Raw genomic sequence first — 20127 nt, forward strand, 5'->3', positions numbered from 1 at the left:
CAGCAGCAGCCGCCGCCCCAGGCCCCCCCCATGGAGCCCGAGGCCCCGGATTCCCGCAAGCGGCCCCTCGAGACGCCCCCCGAGGTGGTCTGTACCAAGCGCAGCAACACGGGAGGTGAGGGAGGCGCCCCGCGAGGGGAGAGGCTGGGGGGGGCTCGTCTTCCTCCACCCCCCCACAGCCCTGGCAGGTGCAAGAGCTCTGGATGGGGGAGAGGAGGGGCGCCCCTCCCGGAGCCGGGGGGAGGGTGGAGCGGGGGAGCTGGGGAGAGGGTCGGGACCCTCTCCTCTCGCCGCCCGCCGCAGGCCCCGGGGCCTAGAGCTTTGTTTGAATCAGAGGGGCTGGGGGGGGAGGGGGTGGTAAGTGTCCTTGGTGGGGGGTGGGGGGATCCGAGGATGGGGACTCGGGTCCCTCCGGGCCCCCGGTGCCTGTGTCCTTGAGGGGTGTGTGACGTGACCCTTTCTCGGGGCTGGGGTGTTCCCCCAGCTTGCGTGTCCCGGCGGGGGGAGGGGAGGGAGTAGAGGCGGCCTGTGGACCCAGAGCTTCCCCTGTCCTCACTCCCGTCCCTGGGGATGTCCTGAGCAAAGGTTGTCCCCGGGGGACCCTGGGCGGGATCGTGCGTGGGGCTGGGCTGGGTGGGTGTGTTGGGTGACCTGGAGGAAAAGGTGGGTGTGTAAAGTCGGGTGGGTGGCTAGGACAGGTGCGTGTGTGAGCATGTGTGTGTGTGTATGTGTGTGTCCATAAGGGCCCTGGGAGAGCTGGGTGTGTGACAGAGAGGCTGGATCTGACAGGATCCAGAGAGGACATGTGAGTTGTGTGTGGAAGAGTCAGGGCTAGGTGAGAGGAGCGGGGTTCCGTGTCTGAGATCTTCCGTGGGGAAGCTGTGTGCAGGCCACCCCAGGGAGGCCGCTGTGGCGGTGGCATAGGAGTGAGGGGGGGGTGTGACACGCAAGGGGGTGTGTAGGGAGTGCTGACTAGGCTGGCCCTGTGTGCGTTGGGGACAGAGGTTCCCTGTGTGTGACACAGGCATGGAGGGGGAGGGCCTGGGGGGACCTGGAGAAAGCTGGTGACAAGAAAAGGGTGTGGGTGTGACTCCAGAGAGGCTGTGGCTGGGCGTGACACCTGGAGGTGGGCAACCGTGATGTCACAGGGGGGTGTGACGAGGAGCCAGAGGCTGGGAATTGGGGATGAAATGCATCAGGGTAGATAACAGGGGTAGGTACCCTAAATGGCAGGGGCTTGCACGCATGACAACCCAGGGAGTGGAGCGTGTGGGTGTGTAACAAGCTATGAAGAGGCTGGGTGTGTGTGGCCAGAGATGGATGAGATGGGTGACAAGTGTGTGTGTGTGTACGTGTGTGTCTGTGTGATACCATGAGGTGTGCGTGTGACCTGGGGAACTCTGTATACCAAAAAAACCAGGCTGTGGGGGGGGGCGTGTCTTAGAAGAGAGGTAGAGCTTCTCTGGGGGTCCTCAGAGCCCAGCCCCTGGGGAGGAGGGAGACCCTAGATCAGAAAAACTCTCCCCCCCAACCCCCGTTAGGTCACCTTGGCCAAAAAGCTCCACTTCCTCTGGCCTTTTTCTCCCGATGGGAGAGGGGTGGCCTGAGGCCCAGTGCACCCTTTCTTTCTCTGATATGTTGGGGTGTAGGCCAGGTTCCTACACTGTCTGTGGAGATAAACACAGCTCCCTCGCTTTTTCCCATCGCAGCTCCCTCAACCTCCAGTTAGGTGGGACAGAAATCAGGGACCCCTTCCCCCTTGGATGCCTGTGAAGGTGGCCAGTGGAAAGCGAAGGAAAGGGAAGTGGGGGGGAGGGGTGGGAGGGAGTTTCCTGTCCTTCTTCCTGCACCCCCTCCACCCCCCAGCACACACATGAAAATGTCCCAGCCGACTTCCTTCCCTCCTTCCTGTCCCACTGCCATTCCCAGTGCTGGAGAGAATGGGGACCCAGGAGGCGCCTGAGCTCAGCCTGCCTATCCTTCTCTCCTGCTGGGGCAGGAGTCTGGAAGGGAGGAGGGTCCCCCACCCTTGTCTTAAAGGCACTGAGGTGCTCCAAAGCTCCAAAGGGGCTCCAGGCAGCAGTAACAATGAGCTGCTGCTAATGACTGTCACCTCCGCCTACTTGGCACCTACTATGAGAAGTGGGGGGCATTTCTCATACAACCCTCCAATGGAGATGATGGGAGCTGCTTTTTGACAGATGAGGACAACCAAGGCTCAAGGGTAGGAAACTATTTACAAAGGTCACGTGGCTTCTATGGGAGGAGGGAGGTCTCTTGCAGGATTTAGGGAGTCCTGGACCACCGGGACCACCTCCCCTCTGTGTTATCTATTGGCCTGTCTTCCACAGTGGCCAAACTAGCGCCTCTGGGAACCATCTTCCCTCAGACTTTCCCCTGTCCCCTCTCCAGGGTACCCTGGGGGAAACTGAGGCAAGGGGAACAATTCTCTATGGACAGACAGACTCAGGGGCAAGTTGGGGCAAGGGCCTGGGCTTCGATCTTAAAAACTGAAAGCTCATTTTAACAATGAACCATCATGGCGGTGGGGTACTGAATCAACCACTCCCTCCCCTCCCTACCCCGGCCTTTTCTGACCTTCAAGAACTTAACAGTACTGCAATGACAATGTACTGATAGGCACCACGATGATTGTTGAATGCCTTTACACTCACTTTAACAATAATAATAAATTGCAATAATGGCTAACATTTTATGGTGCTGCGATGTGCAAAGTATTATGGGAACTTCTCCGCACGGCTCATTTAAATCCTTATATCAGTTCTGTTACATTGGCCATCTGATCAATGAAAAATCTGAGGCGCAGAGAGGTGAAGCAAGTTGTCCAAGGTCAGCCAGCTACCAACAGACAGAGCTGTGTGTGGTTCAGATCCAGGAGGCTGGTTCTGTTGTATGGGCAGACACTCTAAGGAACCCTGTGTTGAGGCTCAGGGATAGAGCCTCACAGGAAGTAGTGTGGGGCCAGACAGGAGCAGTTCTCCTCAACCGTTGTCCTTTCTGCTTGCTTCTGGGACATGTGGGAGGAAATAGAAGAGATGGAAGTTGTTCAGGCTGATTTTCCCATACCAGTCTTGTTGGCAGATACCATTGGGCAGAAGAAAAGGGACACAGGACAGAAGGAGTGGGGTGAAGAGGTCAGAGGGCAACTCCAGGCAGGTGAACATCAGAGACATGAAAGGATCCCCTCCAAATCTGGTGATACAGTAATAGCAGCCCCTGGAGAACAAATATTCTTTCTGGTGGTGTGTGTGTGTGTGTGTGTGTGTGTGTGTGTGTGTGTGTGATCAGTGGTCCTGGGATTTGAACTCATGGCTTCAAGTTTGTTAGTCAGATATCGCTTGCCTCCCCTTGAGCCACGTGTCCAGCCTTCTGTTGCTTTCATTATTTTTTCAGAGAGTGTCTCATGCATTTTGCTCAGAGTTGGCCTCAGCCTTGGATCCTCCTACCTATGTCTCCCAGTGAAGCTGGGATTATAGGCATGTATTATCTGGCTCAGCAAGATAATTATTGTGTTTTGTTTGCTAGTCCTGGGGCTTGAACTTGAGGCCTGGGCACTGCCCCTGAGCTGCTTTTTTTTTTTTTTGTTGGTCATGGGGCTTGAACTCTGGGCCTGGGCGCTGTCCCTCAGTTCTTCAGCTCAAGGCTAGCGCTCTACCACTTGAGCCACAGTGCCACTTCTGGTTTTCTGAATGGTTTGTTGTAGATAAGAGTCTCACAGTTTTGAACCTTGATCTTAGATCTCAGCCTCCTGAATAGTTAGGATTACAGGTGTGAGCCACTGGCGTGCGGCGCAAGATAATTCTGAAGCTACGATTGTAATGCTTCTCGTTATCCTGTCTATATTCTGATGCCCCCACAAATACAGAAAAAGCACAGTAAAAGGAGCCATATACAGGCACACACACATCTCACATCCCAAAGAGCCCCAACAGCCACTCTCAGTCCTTAACACAAGCACAGTGTCACCAAGGCACGAGCCCCAGAATGGAACCTTTCAAGGTTTGTAGCTCATCGTGATCAGATGCTTGGTGTAGAACCCTCGGGCTCTCTGAGCCTGTTTCCTGCCTGGAAAAAGGGGATGTGAAGATTTACCGCTGCGGGCGGCTGACCTGTTGGGGTGGATCTATGCATGCGATGTGAGATCTTGGATGTGAGGCATAGAGCTTACAGTGGGGCGGGTGGTGAGTGCTTCATAAGAGCTATTGGCGCCATTCCTGCCAGTCCCACCAAGAATGTAGTAATACTCATTTTGTGCCAGCCAATCAGGATCCCGACCTCTGTCCCTTGCTCCGTGTCTGGATTGCACCTGAGGCATCCCAGGCCTGCAGGAGCCAGCTCCTCCTTCCACTACACCCTCAGCATCTCTGGCTTTCCCCCAGCCACCTCTCCCACACTCTTTCTGATGGCAATGCCAGCCTCATGTCCAGCCTCCTTACCCCTCCACAGGACACACCATCCCACCAGCTCTGCTATTCCCAGCCCCCACCCCAGCTTCCATTCCCTGCACACGTGCATCATCCCCCAAACCACTTAAGGACCAGGCGCAGTGGTACACACGTATAATTCCAGCGACCCAAGAGGTGGAGATAGGAGTATCATTGCTAGAGGCTGGCAGAGCAAAAGTAAGAGACTCCATCCAGAAAACAAATTAAAAGCAAAAACGCTGGGGGTGTGGCTGCCGTGATAGATCACTTGAATTCAATCCTCAGTATTGCTCTCTGGCTCTCAACAAAACACTGTAGCCGGGTGCTGGTGGTGCAAAGCTGTAATCCCAGCTACTCAGGAGGCTGAGATCTGAGGATCATGGTTCAAAGCCAGCCCAGGCAGGAAGGTCCATGAGACTCTTATCTTCAATTAACCACTCAGAAAACTAGAAGTGGCACTGTGATTCAAGTGGTAGGATGCTAGCTTTGAGCTGAAGAGCTCTGGAGCAGCGCCCAGGCCTACAGTTCTAACCCCAAGATCGCCAAAACAAAAACACTGTATCATGTGCAACCTCTGACTCTGTTTTGGGGGGGGGAGGGGAGTAGTACCAAAATCAAAATTTGAACTCAGGGCCTTCAAGTTCCTTGATACGCATTTTGCTGGTTATTTTGGAGATCGACTCCATGACTTTTCTGCTCTGACTGGCCTTGAACCTCAGTCCTCCAGATCTCAGCCTCCTGAGTAGCTAGAATGACAGGTGGGAGCTACCAGGGAGACTTGGCTGAAACTGTAACACCAAGGCCACGTGCACCACGTGCATGGAGTGTGTCCTTTCCTTTTTTGTTTGTGGTTTCATTGGGTGGAGAGAGCCATCTACACCCCAAGAAAGGAGCTCAGATGGGGCTGGGTGGGCAAGTTTGGGCATCTAGACTCTACTTCCATAGAAAGAGCTTTCTCACAAGCAGAGAATGTTCAAAGCTAGCTGCTTCAACTGACTCAAGAGTTCGTGATTTCTGGGATTCCGAGTTTAGTGGGGGGTCACATCTATGCCCTGGGAGCAAGGCTAGGAAATACAGGACTGGCTTTTTCCTGGGGCAAACAGGAAGGATGTGGAGTAGATTCTAGAAAGGACCAAAACCTGATTTTTGTTGTTGTTGTTCTGGTGATACTGGGGATTTTGAGCTTAGAGCCTTGCATTTTCCAGGCAGGCACTTTACCACTTGAGTCATTTACCCCGTCATTTCTGATTTGGGTTATTTCTCATATACAGTCTCACATTTTTGCTACCCTGTAGCCTCCCATGTAGCTGGTATCAAAGTGTAACCTGCCACACCTAGCTTCTTGATCCCGATAACTTTTTCCCCCAGGCTAGCCTCAAACCAAGATCCTCCCAGCCTCTGCCTCCCAAGTCTACGGGATTACAAATATAAACCACTTGGTCTGAGCTAAGAATTCTGTCTTTCTACAATGCCTAGTCTGAGATAGGGATTACCAAGCACCTACAAGAGAGGTTGGGAGGCTGGGAAGGTGGCTCAGTGGTAGAGTGCTTGCCTAGCATGCATGAAGCCCTGGGTTCGATTCCTTAAATACCACATAAACAGAAAAAGTTGGTAGTAGTGTTTGTTGGCTCAAGTAGTAGAGTGCTAGCCTTGAGCACAGAGAGGCTCAGTCCCAGGCCCTGAGTTCAAGCTTTAGGACCAGAAAAAAAAGAGGGGTTGAGGGGGTATGGCAACAAAACTTTTTTTCTTAATGTATTTTGACATGTTAATGTGTATTAGGGGAAAAAATTTAACCAAGTCTTTCAAACTTCAATAACTAATACTGTTTTCAAACTTTCTCTCTTTTTTTTTTTTTGTCGGTTGTGGGGCTTGAACTCTGGGCCTGGGCGCTGTCCCTCAGTTCTCCAGCTCAAGGAGAATGCTCTACCACTTGAGCTACAGCGCCACTTCCGGTTTTCTGGTGGTTTATTGGAGATAGGAGTCTCACAGTCTTTCCTGCCCGGGCTGGCTTTGAACCGCGATCCTCATAGATCTCAGCCTCCTGAGTAGCTAGGATTACAGGCGTGAGCCACCAGCGCCCGGCTCAAACTTTCTCTTTATTTTTACTTATTATTAATAATAATTTTGTTGTTGTTATTGGTCATGGGATTTGAACTTGGGGCCTTGGCACTGTCCTTGAGCTATTCAGTTCAAGGCAAGTGCTCCACCACTTTAAGCCACAGTGCCACTTCTGGTTTTCTGGTGGTAAATTGGAGATAAGAGTCTCAGAAGTTTCCTGCCCGTGCTGGCTTTGAACTGCGATCTTCAAATCTCAGCCTCCTGAGTTGCTAGGAGTAATGCTGACTACTTAGGAGCTGAGATTTCAAGGATCTGTTTGATGGCAGCATAGGCCAATTTTTTTTTTAACGTTGTGGGGATTGAACTAAGCCTGGGCGCTGTCCCTCAGCTCTTCAGCTCAAGGCTAGTGCTCTACCACTTGAGCCACAGCACCACTTCCGTTTTTTTTAATGTGGTGCTGAGGAATCGAACCCAGGACCTCATGCATGCAAGGCAAGCGCTCTACCACTGAGCCACCTTCCCAGCCCCCCCCCAATTTTTTAAAAAACATCATGAGACCCCATCTGAACCAATAAAAAGCTAGGTGTAGTTGTTCTTACCTTTCATCTCAACAACAAAGTCTAAATAAGAGGATCAAGGTCCAGGGCAGCCCAGGTAAAAAGCAAAACTCAAGGCTGGGAAGGTGGCTCAGTGGTAGAATGCTTGCCTTGCATGCATGAGGCTCTGGGTTGGACTCCTCAGTACCACATAAACAGAAAAAGCCAGAAGTGGTGCTGTGGCTCAAGTGGTATAGCTGAAGGGACAGCACTCAGGCTCAGAGTTCAGGTCCCAGGACAGGCAAAAAAAAAAAAGCAAGACTTGTAGATGAGGAAACTGAGATTAACAGAGATTGGGGGGCCCTAACCCCAAGTTATAGAACGGGTCAATGGCAAAACACCCACATCACTTATCTAGAGTTGTTTGGGTTAGTCCACAGAGGAAAATAAAATTCCCAGCTCCTGATTGAGGCCATATAGGAGAGAGGAGGCAGAGAATGGGGAGTCATCACCCCCTACCCCTATTTCAGAGATGACACCGAGTACTTCTACTCTCAAGGGTTCACCGGGAGTGAAGGTGAAAGTGGGGAGAGACAAAATGGTGTCCTCAGGATTCCTGAGAATTCCTTCCAGCCTTTCCCAGCCTCCCAGAGCCCGTGTGTCTGTGGGACAGGCTGAAGGGAGAAGGCAAAAGGGATGTAGGCCAATCCTGGAGGGATCCCAGTGTGAGAGGACCAATGGGAAGGCACATGGGGGCTGGCCTAACTACCTAATAGGCTTAAAGGATCCCATTAGGCCATTTTAAGAGGATTGCCCTTGGGTTCAGGGGGAAAACCCTTTATTTGGGACCCTTCCCCAGGCAAGCCAGGCCACACCAGCCCCTCTTGGCTATACTCCATCTTAAACTTACCAGGGAACCCTGAACCTCCTTATTTATTTGTTGATCTATTTTGTGCTGGTACTTGGGCTTGAACTCAGCATTGTACTCTTACTTGGATTTTTTTCTTCCCTTTTTTTCTTGGGAAACTGGGACTTGAACTTGATATTTGATGTTCATTGCTTAATGGCTGGTGCTCTACCAACTGAGCCTCGCCTCCAGCTCAATCCGTTGGCTTTTTTTTGTAGGTCATGGGGCTTGAACTCTGGGCTTAGGCACTGTCCCTGAGCTCTTCAGCTCAAAGCAAGTGCTCTACTGCTTGAGCCACAGCGCCACTTCCAGTTTTCCAGTGGTTTATTGGAGATAAGAGTCTCATGGACTTCCTGCCCAGGCTGGCTTTGAACTGTAATCCTCAAATCTCAGCCTTCTGAGTACTAGGATTACAGGCGTGAGCCACCAATGCCTGGCTATTGTTTTTGTTTTTGTTGTTGGTTGTGAGGCTTGAACTCAGGACCTGGGCACTGAGCTCATTTAATCAAGGCTAGTGTTCTAACACTTTGAGCCAAGGCGCCACTTCTGGTTTAGGGGTGGTTCACTGGAGATAAAAGTCTCATGGTCTTTCCTGCGCAGGCTGGCTTCAAACCATGATACTCAGATCTCAGCCTCCTAAGTAGCTAGGATTACAGGTGTGAGCCACTGGCACCCAGCATCATTTAGCTTTTTTTTTTCAAGGTTGATGCTCTACCATTTGAGCTAGTTCTGCTTCTAGCTTTATGGTGGTATATTAGAGAGATGAAAGTCTCTTGGATTTGTCTGCCTGGACTGGCTTCAAACCAGAATCTTCAGATCTCTACTTCCTGAGAAGCTAGGATGAAAGGCATAAACCTAGCTTTGTTTATTCATTTGGTACTGAGGTTTGAACCCAGGGCCTTCTATTATGCAAGGCAAGCACTCTGCCACTGAGCTATATCCATATTCCTGTTTTGTTTTTGTATATTGTTCTGAGACAGGGTCTTGCTATGTAACCTAGGCTTGAACTCCTTAGTCTCCTAAGTAGCTGGAATTACAGGTGTGCATCAGCTCACTGGAAAACCTTCATACTAAGATGGACGGGATTGTCAGTGAGTACCCTTTTTTTTTTGGTCAGTCGTGGGGCTTGAACTCTGGGCCTGGGCACTGTCCCTCAGCTCTTCAGCTCAAAGCGAGCGTTCTACCACTTGAGCCACAGTGCCACTTGGGTTTTTCTCATGGACTTTCCTGCCCAGGCTGGCTTTGAACCATGATCCTCAGATCTCAGCCTCCTGAGTAGCTAGGATTACAGGCCTGAGCCACTGGTACCCGGCTGAGCACCTTTTCTTGGAGCTGTTCTGTTTTGTTTTTCCTACATACTGGGAGTTGAACCCAGAGCCTGGAGCATGTGGGGCAAATACACTGCCATGGAGCCACAGCCACGACCCCTAGAACAGCAATATTTTACTTGCTCTGTGCATTGGATTTCATGTGAGACGACGAAAATAGTTCTCCTTTGCTTAATAGAAAAGGTTGAAGCTCATACTTGTAATCTTAGCTGCTTGGGACACTGAGGCAGGAGGATCTTAAGTTCAAGAGCAGTCTAGCCCAAAGTTAGATTCTGTCTCAAAAACAAAATAAAAGCCAGGCACTAGTGGTTTATACCTGCAATCTTAGCTACTCAGGAGTCTGAGGGCATGGGTGTGGAGCCAGAGATTTCTGTTTTGTTAAGTTTGTTTGTTTGTGGATGAGATTTTAATAGTGCCTCCCTCATAGAACCTCATAGAACTTTTAGTACTAAGAACTGGTGTTTGCAAAGTCTGACGTGATGAGATGCTATAGATGATGAATAATGATATATGTTTAGCCTGGTGCCACCTATGGCTCATTCCTGTAATCCCAGCTACTCAGAAGACTGAGATCTAAGGGTCAAGATTCGAAGCCAGCTGGGGCAGAAAAGTCTTATCTCCAATTCACTAACAAAGCTGGAAGTGGGGCTGTGGGTCAAGAAGTTCATGATGTGGGGATATTTGTTTGTTTGTTTTTTGTACCAGTCTTGGGGCTTGAACTCAAAGCCTGGTTCAGTGGCCTCTACCACTTGAGCCACAGCTCCACTTCTGGCTTTGTTAGTGAAGAATTGGAGGTAAGGCTCATGGACTTTCCTGCCCTTCGAACCACAGTCCTTAGACAACAGCTTCTTGAAGAGCCGGGATTACAGGCATGAGCCACCAGTGCCCAGCCTTATGTTACGTTATTTTATAAGAGTTTCCCTGGCCCCTGCATCTGTGATTGTCTATGCTCCCCTGTTCCCTTCCCTGCCTCTTGGTGTTTTGTTAGTTTGTACTTGCATCTGACATGGAATAGACTCTCTCTCACTCTCTAGAAAAACAGAGCTATGTAAGCTGAAGTTCTTTTGGTCTTATTTGCCTTATCTACTCACAAAATCAGGTAGCTTTTACTATTTCAGTCATGGCTGTTTCTCCAAATGCATAGAGGGGGCTCCTTGCTGTTTGTTGAATGAATGAATGAATGAATGGAGGAAAATCATATTCTCTTGCTGATAGTGATTTTCATAGTCCTATCTGCCTGCCCCTGCCACACCCTTCCCGGGAGCTGCCCCGTGCCTTACTGACTCCCCTCTGCCCTGCATGTCCCTACAGAGGAAGGCGAATACTTCCTGAAGGTGCTCATCCCCAGCTACGCGGCCGGCTCCATCATCGGCAAGGGCGGCCAGACGATTGTGCAGCTGCAGAAGGAGACGGGAGCCACTATCAAATTGTCCAAGTCCAAAGATTTCTACCCTGGTGAGCGCCAGCCTGGGTCTCCGCCCCCGGCCTCCCCGTCTTCCTCCTGCCCTCACATCTGGACCCTGCCCGAGGAGGAAGGGGCTGCCTTTAGGAACACTGAGAATGGAGGGAGGAACCTCCCCTCCCCCCTAAGGGGACAGAGCTGCCCCCAGTCCAGGGGGCCTGGCCTGAGCAGATGGGGCTGGGGGCAGGGCCAGACAATGGGACTGATGCATATTCATAGCTCATTTGCATGAGGCTAGCAGATGTGTCCCTTCCCACACACCTGCCCCCTCAGGTCAGTTAGAGGAGCCACGATGGAAGGGGAGGCAGGTGTCAGAGTGTCCCTCAGGGCCTGGAGAGGCCAGCCATCCACGTGACACATACCCCACACTCTTTCCTTTGGATCTCTGTCACCTCATTTGCTCTGTGTCAGTCGAGATGTCTCTCAGTCTGATTTTTTTTTTTTTTTAATTTTTGGTGATACCCAGGACCTCACACTTGAGAACAATCATACCCTCAAGCCTTTTTCTTAGTTTCTTTTTTTTCTTTTCTTTTTTGTTGTAAGTTGTGGGGCCTGAACTCTGGGCCTGGACGCTGTCCCTCAGCCCTTTTTTTGGGGGGGGTCTGGTTGTGGGGCCTGAACTCTGGGCCTGGACACTGTCCCTCAGCTCTTCAGCTCAAGGCTAGCGCTCTACCACTTGAGCAACAGCGCCACTTCTGGCTTTTTCTGCTTATGTGGTACTGAGGAATCGAACCCATAGCCTTATGCATGTAAGGCAAGCGCTCTACCACTGAGCCACCTTCCCAGCCTCTTTTATCTTTTTTTTTTTTGTCATTCATGGGTCTTGGCTCTGTCCCTGAGCTGTTTTGTTCAAGGCTAGTGCTCTACCAATTTGAGCCACAGCTCCACTTTCTAGGCTTTTCTGATTAGTTGGAGATAAGAATCTCATGGACTTTCCTGCTGTGGCTGGCTTTGATCCATGATCCTCAGATCTCAGCCTCCTGAGTAGCTAGGATTATAGGTGTGAGCCACTGGAGCCCGATTTGGGTCATTCTTGATGAGACTCCCTTGGCCCCCCCATTCCTTCTGTTTCTTCATTTCCCACCCTTTGTTTCTCCCTCCCCATCTCTGTCCCCTTCAGCTCACTTTCTGCTTCTATTTAGATAACCTCCTCCAGTCTGTCCTGTCTGACCTCCTCTGTCAGTCCATCCTTTCCTGATCTCCCAGCCTCCCTCCTCATTTCCTTTCCTCCCCTGACTCTCACCTTGTTCTTCCTTTCAGAACTCTGTTCTGCCATCCACTTAGCCACTTCACAGTGGCTAGTAAGCTCTTTCTCTGAGGGCCAACCATCTGCCTTCTAGCTTCTTCCTGCAGTGCTCCCTGCGCCCCCTGCCCCCCCCCGCCCCAGCTGTCCAGTCCCCCAGCTTCTTTTCTCAGCTTCTCATAGCTAGTTTTCCCACTCCCTGTAAACCCAGTCTCTTGTCTGCCTCTGCTCAAGCTCCATCTCTTCTTTAACTACACAGTTTTCAAGGCTGCTCTGCTCTAACCACGCCCCCCAGGCCCCTTTACACACCCTCCTCCCAGTGTCTTTCCCTCCTCCCCTGTCCCCCCACAAAACACCCAGAAATCCAGGAAAGGCCTGGTGAACTGCATCTTCCATCCTCAGATGATTCTAGTTCATCCTTAATCTCCCCTTGCAGTTTTTTTTAGGTCAAACATCAGAGATGGAGCTCAGGGTCAGGACACATTTCTCTCTCTCTCTCTCTCTCTCTTTCTCTCTCTCTCTCTCTCTCTCTCTCTCGGCCCCCCTCCCATCTCACTAAGCAGCTCTGGCAGAGTTTCCAGAAAAAATCCAGTGACCCACTGGACACCTCCTCCCTCTCTCTTCCGCCCTGGCCCAGTTTCCCCGCACCCCTTAGTCCACACGAGGTGGACAAGTCCTCTGCCTGGGACGCTCATCTGAGGACACTTGGCTCCTGGTCCCCAGATCACATTCTGTGCCGTGAGATGTGTCATCCCCTTCCCAACCCAGTGGCCCGCCCCACAGGCCAGGCTGCTGAGGATGGGACTGGTTGTCCTTATTTATTCTAGAGATGTGTCGTGAGAGCCACCATCTCTCCCCAGCCTGAGACACAGGGCCCTGGAGAGATGACCAACACACCCCAACACACACCCCACCCCACTCCCCATTAGAGAACTTCCAGATTCATTCAGCAGGGGCCAACTCCTAATACAGAGATGCAGGAGCCGGCTCACTGCCCCCTTGTTCTGGCCTTTGGAGGAGGTTCCTGGAAACACAGGACCCCAGGATACATTTCTCCCCATTCCTGCCTGGCCTCTTCCTCTTTCCCTCCTTTCCTTCCTCCCTCTCTCCCTCCCTCCCTCCCTTCCTTCCTTCCTTCCTTCCTCCTGCCTGCCTGCCTGCCTCCTCTCTTTGTTTTCTTTCTTTCTGTTCAGTAGCACTTGGGGCCTCTTACTGGCTAGACAGGTGTCCTCACACCCCCCCCCAGCCTCTTTTGTTTCTTTTACTCTTTTTCCAAATAGGATCTTGCATTTTTGCCCAGGGCCAGCCTTGCACCTTGATCCTCCCTCCTGCATAGCTGGAACGCCAGGTGCATGCCATCATGACTGGTTTGTTGGTTGAGATGGGGTCTCACTCACTTTGCCACACTTAATCCTAAATTAGTGTCTTCCCAGGCTCCACCTCCTGAATAGCCTGGATTACAAGTGTCAACCACTGCACATAGCTGGACGCTCTTTCACTCAGTCAACATGTTTTCAAAGTGTGTTGGGTGTTCCAAGCGTGGGCTAAAACATAGAAGAGGACCTAGTGACTGAGGTAGCCCTGCTTTGCTGTCTTCAATCTCACACCCTAGTCAGGGAGATGGAACCCATAACAATGCTGACCTGGAATGGTCAGGTTTCGAACAGCAAAGTACAAAGGATGGTGGAAATTCACCTCAGGGAGGTCAGGAGTGGCTGCCACAGGCGGAAGCCCCAGCAGTAAGTGAAAAAGAGCTAGGGAAGGGGCAGAAAAAGGCTCTCCAGCAAGAAGTCCCACAGCCCAAGGCTGAGAAGTAGCCTGTTGTTGCCTTCCTATTGGCTGGGAATATAGGCATGCACCGCCATGCCTGGCAACTGACCTCTTTCCCTTGCTAACTTTTCCTGGGCTTGATTGGGACCAAGGCAAAGTTAACAAAAGGCCCTGCATGAAAAATGAAGCCCTAGCCAGGCACCAGTGCCTCACATCTGTAATCTTAGCTACTCAAGAGGCTAAGATCTGAAGATTATGGTTCAAAGCCAGCCCAGGCAGGAAAGTCCATGAGGCTCTAACCTCCAGTTAAGCATCAAAAAGCTGAGAGTAGAACTGTGCTTGAGTATTAAAGCTCAGAGACAGCACTGAGGCCCTGAGTTCAAGCCCCAGGACCAGCACAAAAAAATAAACTTCTGAAATTGAAAGTGCTGGAGGGGTGGGAGCTTGACTCAAAAAAAGAAAAAAAGAAGAAGAAAAGAGAAAGAGATGAGACATGATAATAAAACCAGACATGGTGGGGCAGCGAAGGTGGCTCAGTAGAATGCTTGTCTTGCATACATGAGGCCCTGAGTTCAATTCCTCAGCACCACTACTTCCAGAAAAAGCTGGAAGTGGTGCTGTAGCTCAAGTGGTAGAGCGCTAGCCTTGAGCTGAAGAGCTGAGGGACAGCGCCCAGGCCCAGAGTTCAAGCCCCAGGATGGACAAAAAAAAAAAAGCCAGACATGGTAATCCCCACCTGTAATCCAGCTATTGGGAGGCACAAATAGGAGGCTGGCCCCAGGCAAAAATTTGAGATCCTATCTGAAATATAACTTTAAAAAAATGCTGGGGTGCCAGTGGCTCACGCCTGTAATCCTAGCCACTCAGGAGGCTGAGATCTGAGGATCATGGTTCAAAGCCAGCCCGGGCATGAAAGTCAGTGAGACTCTTATCTCCAATAAAAACCACTAGAAAACCAGAAGTGGCACTGTGGCTCAAGCGGTAGAGCGTTTGCCTTGAGCTGAAGAGCTGAGGGACAGCGCCCAAGCCCCACAACCAAGAAACAAAAACAAAAAACGCTGGGTCCTGGTGGCTCACACCTGTAATCCTAGTTACTCAGGAGGCTGAGATCTGAAGATCGAGGTTCAAAGCCAGCTTGGAGAGAAAACTCCCTGTGAAACTCTTATCTTCAATAAACCACTCAAAAAGCCAGAAGTGGCACTGTGGCTCAAGTGGTAGAGGGCTAGTATTGAGCACAAAGAGGCTCAGAGACAGTGTCCAAGCCCCAAGTTCAAGCCCCATGACCAACCAAAAAAAAGAAAAAAGAAAAAAAAAGTGCCCAGACTCTGAAAGTCAGACAGATGGATTCAAAAATCGGATCATTCTCTGTTAACTGAGTGAACTGGGACAACACTGGGACCTTCTGGATCTTTAGTAAATTGGGGGACTAAGGCACTCACTTCTTAGTTACCATGACTAGACACAGCACATAGGAAGGGCCCGGCTGAAGGGCTCTGTGTGGTGCCTGGTGCTTGACATTACATAACCACCAGCTGTTAATATGGGATATGTTCCCCTAGTTTAACTTCCCTTCCCAATGAAACACCCTCCCCTGTGACTGCCAGGTTAAGAACTACAAAGACTGGATTGTCCCAAGTCTCCACAGAGATGACGAACCTGGCCACTTCAGGCAGATCTCCTGGGGGGGGGAGAGGACTCCCCCCCTCCCTCACCCTGCCTCATTCCACAGCCTGACCCACACCCTTTCCTATTTACACCCAGACAGAGGCAGCCTGCTGGCTGACTCACCCTTGGCACTGACCTAGCCATTGTTCAGAGATGGGGAGGAGGTGTAAAAGTGAGGATCTTGTCCAAGCTGACATGGGGGCCCTCAACTCTACTTAGGTGGCGCCCAGACAGTCACCCCCACCCCCAGACACATGGCAGAGCTGGTGTGCCACACTCACTGAATAATGATCCTGCCAAGTGACCCAGACACACCGCCATTAAAGTTGGCACACATTCAGGATGTTTTACACACCCAGAGAGCATCCCTCTGGAGGTGGATGGTACACTTACACTGAACACACAGAACACACACGCAGGCTCACCCAGACACTCAACCTGCGCACTCAGGCCATTACAATACAGTCATCTTTGTCTTGTTGTGACACATTCACTGACACAACCTGCCATCTAATCTCACAGCTATCATCTCTCTGCTTTGTACATCATTGAGTGTGGATCCTCAGAGGGGTGTGACAACGCCTCTTGTTCACAAGTGTGCACACACATACACACGCGGCATGCACACTGCCAGTGAACTGCATGCCCTTCTACAGCCTCTCTACTTCTTGAGTCTTTCATGCTCTCAAACTCACACCCAGCTCAGCCTTGCAAATAGTATATACAACAAAGTCACCAGGACACCAGTCCTCCCCACAAACCTCCCTGAAGCATGAGTCTCATAGCTGTTACTTTTTGTCTTTTTCTCTTATGCAGGAAATACAAATTAAGGCAATCTAACTAGCTAGTCTTGCCAAGACACACACACACACACACACACACACACACACACACACACACACACAGAGAGAGAGGTCAGATCTGTAGCTAAGACCCTGAAGGGTCTGGAGCAAAGGCAGCTCAAGCCCCCTCTCCTTCCTCAGTCTATCTCCATCCTCCAAGAGTTGCCTTTGACCTGTCCTGCTCTCCCCTGTCCACCCACACCTCTGCCCTCTCCCCGCCTCTCAGCCCTTCTTCCATCTGGTGGGTCCAGGCAGGCACTCAGCCTCTCTCCCATCCCCCACTCCTTCCCCATCCTCTCCAAAAGCCCAGAGGCCAACGCTGCAGGCTTTGAGGAGTTACTATGGCAACCCAGCCTCATCCCTCATCCCCCTTGGGGGTGGGCTGAGGACCAGGCCAGCCAGACCGATAAGGGGGTTCCAGTTACTGTGGCAACCGTTACAGGCCTGAGCACTCAGCTTCTAGAAGAAGGGAGGGCCACGGTGAGTGAATGGTTGCCAAAGCAACTAGGGGGAGCCCGAAAGAACTAGGAAGAGGCAGCTGAGGCCGGTCGTCCCAATCATTACTGCTGTGGGCACCGCTAAGCACTTAAGCATCATTCTCTTGTGCCCTAGGGCTGTTTTAGAGGAGGGAGATAAAGTGCAGATTATAAAACAGGGATTCCATTCATTCATTCATTCTCTCAATTCTCTCCCCATCACTGCCTGGGCACTCACAGCAGCTTGACCAAACCAACCATTCAGCCACAAAACAGCCAAGTCCCCTCCTGCCTCAGTTTCCCCTTCTGCCAAATGGGGCTTATCTCTCAGGAATGTCTCCATTCCTGTCTGATGAGTGTACCCTCTCTCTCCCTTGCTCAACAGGAACCACAGAGCGGGTGTGCCTAGTACAGGGCACAGCAGAGGCCTTGAACGCTGTGCACAGCTTTATTGCCGAGAAAGTCCGAGAAATCCCTCAAGCAATGACCAAGCCTGAGGTGGTCAACATCCTTCAACCCCAAACCACGATGAATCCCGACAGAGCCAAGCAGGTCAGCTGGGCCAGAGAGTGGGTTGCTGTTAATGCTTGTGAGGTTCAGGAGGGGATCTCACCTCCCAAATGCCTGCATGGGGGTTCGGTGGGACGATGAGTCTATCACCCAATACCTGCCACTGGTTATGATTTTATTGATAATTATTATTAGGAAGTCAGATGTTGGAGGCATGGTTCAGGTAGTAGACTATCAGACAGTGTGTCAAAGTAAGCACCAGATAGATAGCAAGCTTGAGTCCCAATCTTAGACACCTTCCCCTCAAAAGAAAAGGCAGTCAGTCTGGAAAGAACTCAGTCCACCTGGAGTGGGTCTCATCCAGATAGTGAACATCCAGGCCCAGATCTTGATCCATCCAGGTTTCTTGAGATTCCCTAAGTTCCTCATCTCCCCTCCACCTCATCCCATTGTCTTTCTGAACAACCTGCTTCCCACTTCCTGTACGCAACCGGAAGTGGCTTCAGCGACAGCTCAGCCTCTCCAAGATTTATACGTGGTCTCCTCCATAATTACGGTCTCTTTGGGAGGGTAGAGATAGTATTTCATTAGAGAGAGAGGGGGCGGGCAATCCTACTCAGCCCTCTCTTAGTGAGGGAGGGATGGGGAGGAGGGCAGCATCTCTTTGGTTGCCTTAGTTACCCGGGGAAGCGGTAGCATTAGGGGTGTGGCAAGGAGCGAACCAATCGTATCCCGGGCCTCCTCGGTTGCCATGACGACGGCGCGCACACGCTCGGGGCAGGTGGTCCCTAGGCAACGCCCCTATGTGTGAAGTGGTCCTTTCCCCGGTCATGGGAGGGGGAAGGAGTGCGCGGAAACGGCTGCGCTCGATGCTGAGCGCGCAGAGAGAGGGTCTCGGTAGGTGGACTCTGGCATTTTGGGGCCCAGAGATGAGAACCTCAGTTCCGCTAAGCTCGTGAGGGACACGGTGGGCGGACAGGCCTGGAAGAACGTGGCCGGAGATGGATAGATCTCGCTCCCCCAAAAAGACGGAGGGGGCTGTGGGGCCTGGAACATAGCCGCTGTCCTTGGTGCTGAAGCGTCCCGGCTCCTCCCTTCCTGCCAGGCCGGCCTCTCCCAAATTCCTGTCTCAGGAGCAGGGCAGGGTTTACACACAGCTTACAGGAAAGCGAGGACGTTGCCTCTTCCCTCCACTTTGATGGTGGCCTCAAGGGACTCAGGGTTCATCCAGAGTGTGTGTATGTTGCAGGGAAATGGGGTCAGAGCCATCTGTGTCTGAGTCGCCTTCCACAGCCTGCCTCTAATCCACAGGAACTCCAGCACAGAACCAGGCTTTTAGCCTCTGCCTTATATTACTCGAGGACTCGAAAGAATCAGAGGAGATCACAGTTACAGGCTCTGGCTCTGGAACGGGATGTTGAATTACATCCTGCTTTGTTGTTAGTTCCTACCTGGGTGACCTTAAGCAAGTGACTTGATTTCTCCAGGCCTTTGATTTGTAAAGTGAGATTCAAAGCCAGGAGCTGGTGGCTCAGGCTACTCAGCTACTCAGGAGGCTGAGATATGAGGATCAAGGTTCAAACCCAGCCCGGGCAGGAACGTCCGTGAAACTCTTATCTCCAATAAACCACCAGAAAATCGTAAGTGGGGCTGTGGCTCAAGTGGTAGAGCACTAGCCTTGAGTTGAAGAGATGAGGGACATCGCTCAGGCCCGGAGTTCAAGCCCCACAACTGACCCCCCCAAAAAAAAGTAGATGTTTAGTAGAGTTTGAAAAGCATTAGTGAGTACAGTGATATACTGGGCACTGTCCTGTGGCTTTTTCACTTAAGGTTGGCATTTACCACTTGAGCCACAGTTCCAATTTATGGCTTTCCATTGGTTAATTGGAGATGAGTCTCCTGGTCTTCCCCTTCCTGAGCTAGCTTGGAACTGTGATCCTCAGATCTCAGCCTCTTGAGTGGCTGGGATTACAGGCTTGTACCACCAGTGCCCTGTATAATTCAATTATTGTGTGTGTGTGTGTGTGTTGGTACTGGGGCTTGAACTCAGGGCCTGGGCACTATTCCTGAGCTTTTGGATTCAAGCCTAGTGGTCTACCACTTGAGCCACAGCTCCATTTCTAGAAGACTTGCAGACTTTCCTGCCTTGGAGCCGAGATCCTCAGATCTCAGCCTCCTGAGTAGCTGAGATTACAGGTGTGAGCCACCCCGTGCCCCGCATAGGTCGGTTGGTCTATCTATCTAGCTAGCTATTTTTTTTTTCTGCAAGGTCAGATTTTATTTTTAAATTATTTGCCAATCAGGCTGCTTTTGTAGAGATTCAAAATTTTTCTTTTTATTCTAGAAACATCTGTACTTTAGATCTATCTATCTATCTATCTATCTTCCCCCACAATCATTAAGGCCTATCCGTGGGCCTGGTCTTGGGTTCTGTACGGCCCCCCTCCAGGAGCCTCCCCATCACCTCGGGCGCCAACCCCACCTCTCTCTGTTTCCCCCACACACACACACACACATTGATGCCCCCCCCTCCCTCCGCAGGCCAAGCTGATTGTCCCCAACAGCACAGCCGGGCTGATCATCGGCAAGGGCGGCGCCACGGTGAAGGCAGTGATGGAGCAGTCCGGCGCGTGGGTGCAGCTGTCGCAGAAGCCGGAGGGCATCAACCTGCAGGAGCGCGTGGTGACGGTCAGCGGCGAGCCCGAGCAGGTGCACAAGGCCGTGAGCGCCATCGTGCAGAAGGTACAGGAAGACCCCCAGAGCAGCAGCTGCCTCAACATCAGCTACGCCAACGTGGCGGGGCCCGTGGCCAACTCCAACCCCACCGGCTCGCCCTACGCCAGCCCCGCCGACGTGCTGCCCGCCGCGGCCGCCGCCGCCGCCTC

The 20127-nt window shown here is 51.6% G+C and overlaps 1 protein-coding gene across 1 annotated transcript in view; it reads left to right on the forward strand.

Annotated features, from left to right (window-relative positions):
* The first annotated feature begins 24 nt into the window (after positions 1-24).
* Positions 25-20127, forward strand: part of LOC105997986 (RNA-binding protein Nova-1-like) — a 20878-nt gene continuing 775 nt past the window's right edge. Inside the window, exons 1-4 of the mRNA XM_013032581.1 lie at positions 25-115; positions 10586-10729; positions 17118-17284; positions 19784-20122. Coding sequence (XP_012888035.1) covers positions 31-115; positions 10586-10729; positions 17118-17284; positions 19784-20122 — 735 coding nt within the window. The 5' untranslated portion in view covers positions 25-30. The remainder of the gene's footprint in view (positions 116-10585; positions 10730-17117; positions 17285-19783; positions 20123-20127) is intronic.

This window comes from Dipodomys ordii, unplaced genomic scaffold, assembly GCF_000151885.1.
Source record: "Dipodomys ordii isolate 6190 unplaced genomic scaffold, Dord_2.0 Scaffold156, whole genome shotgun sequence".
Taxonomy (NCBI): domain Eukaryota; kingdom Metazoa; phylum Chordata; class Mammalia; order Rodentia; family Heteromyidae; genus Dipodomys; species Dipodomys ordii.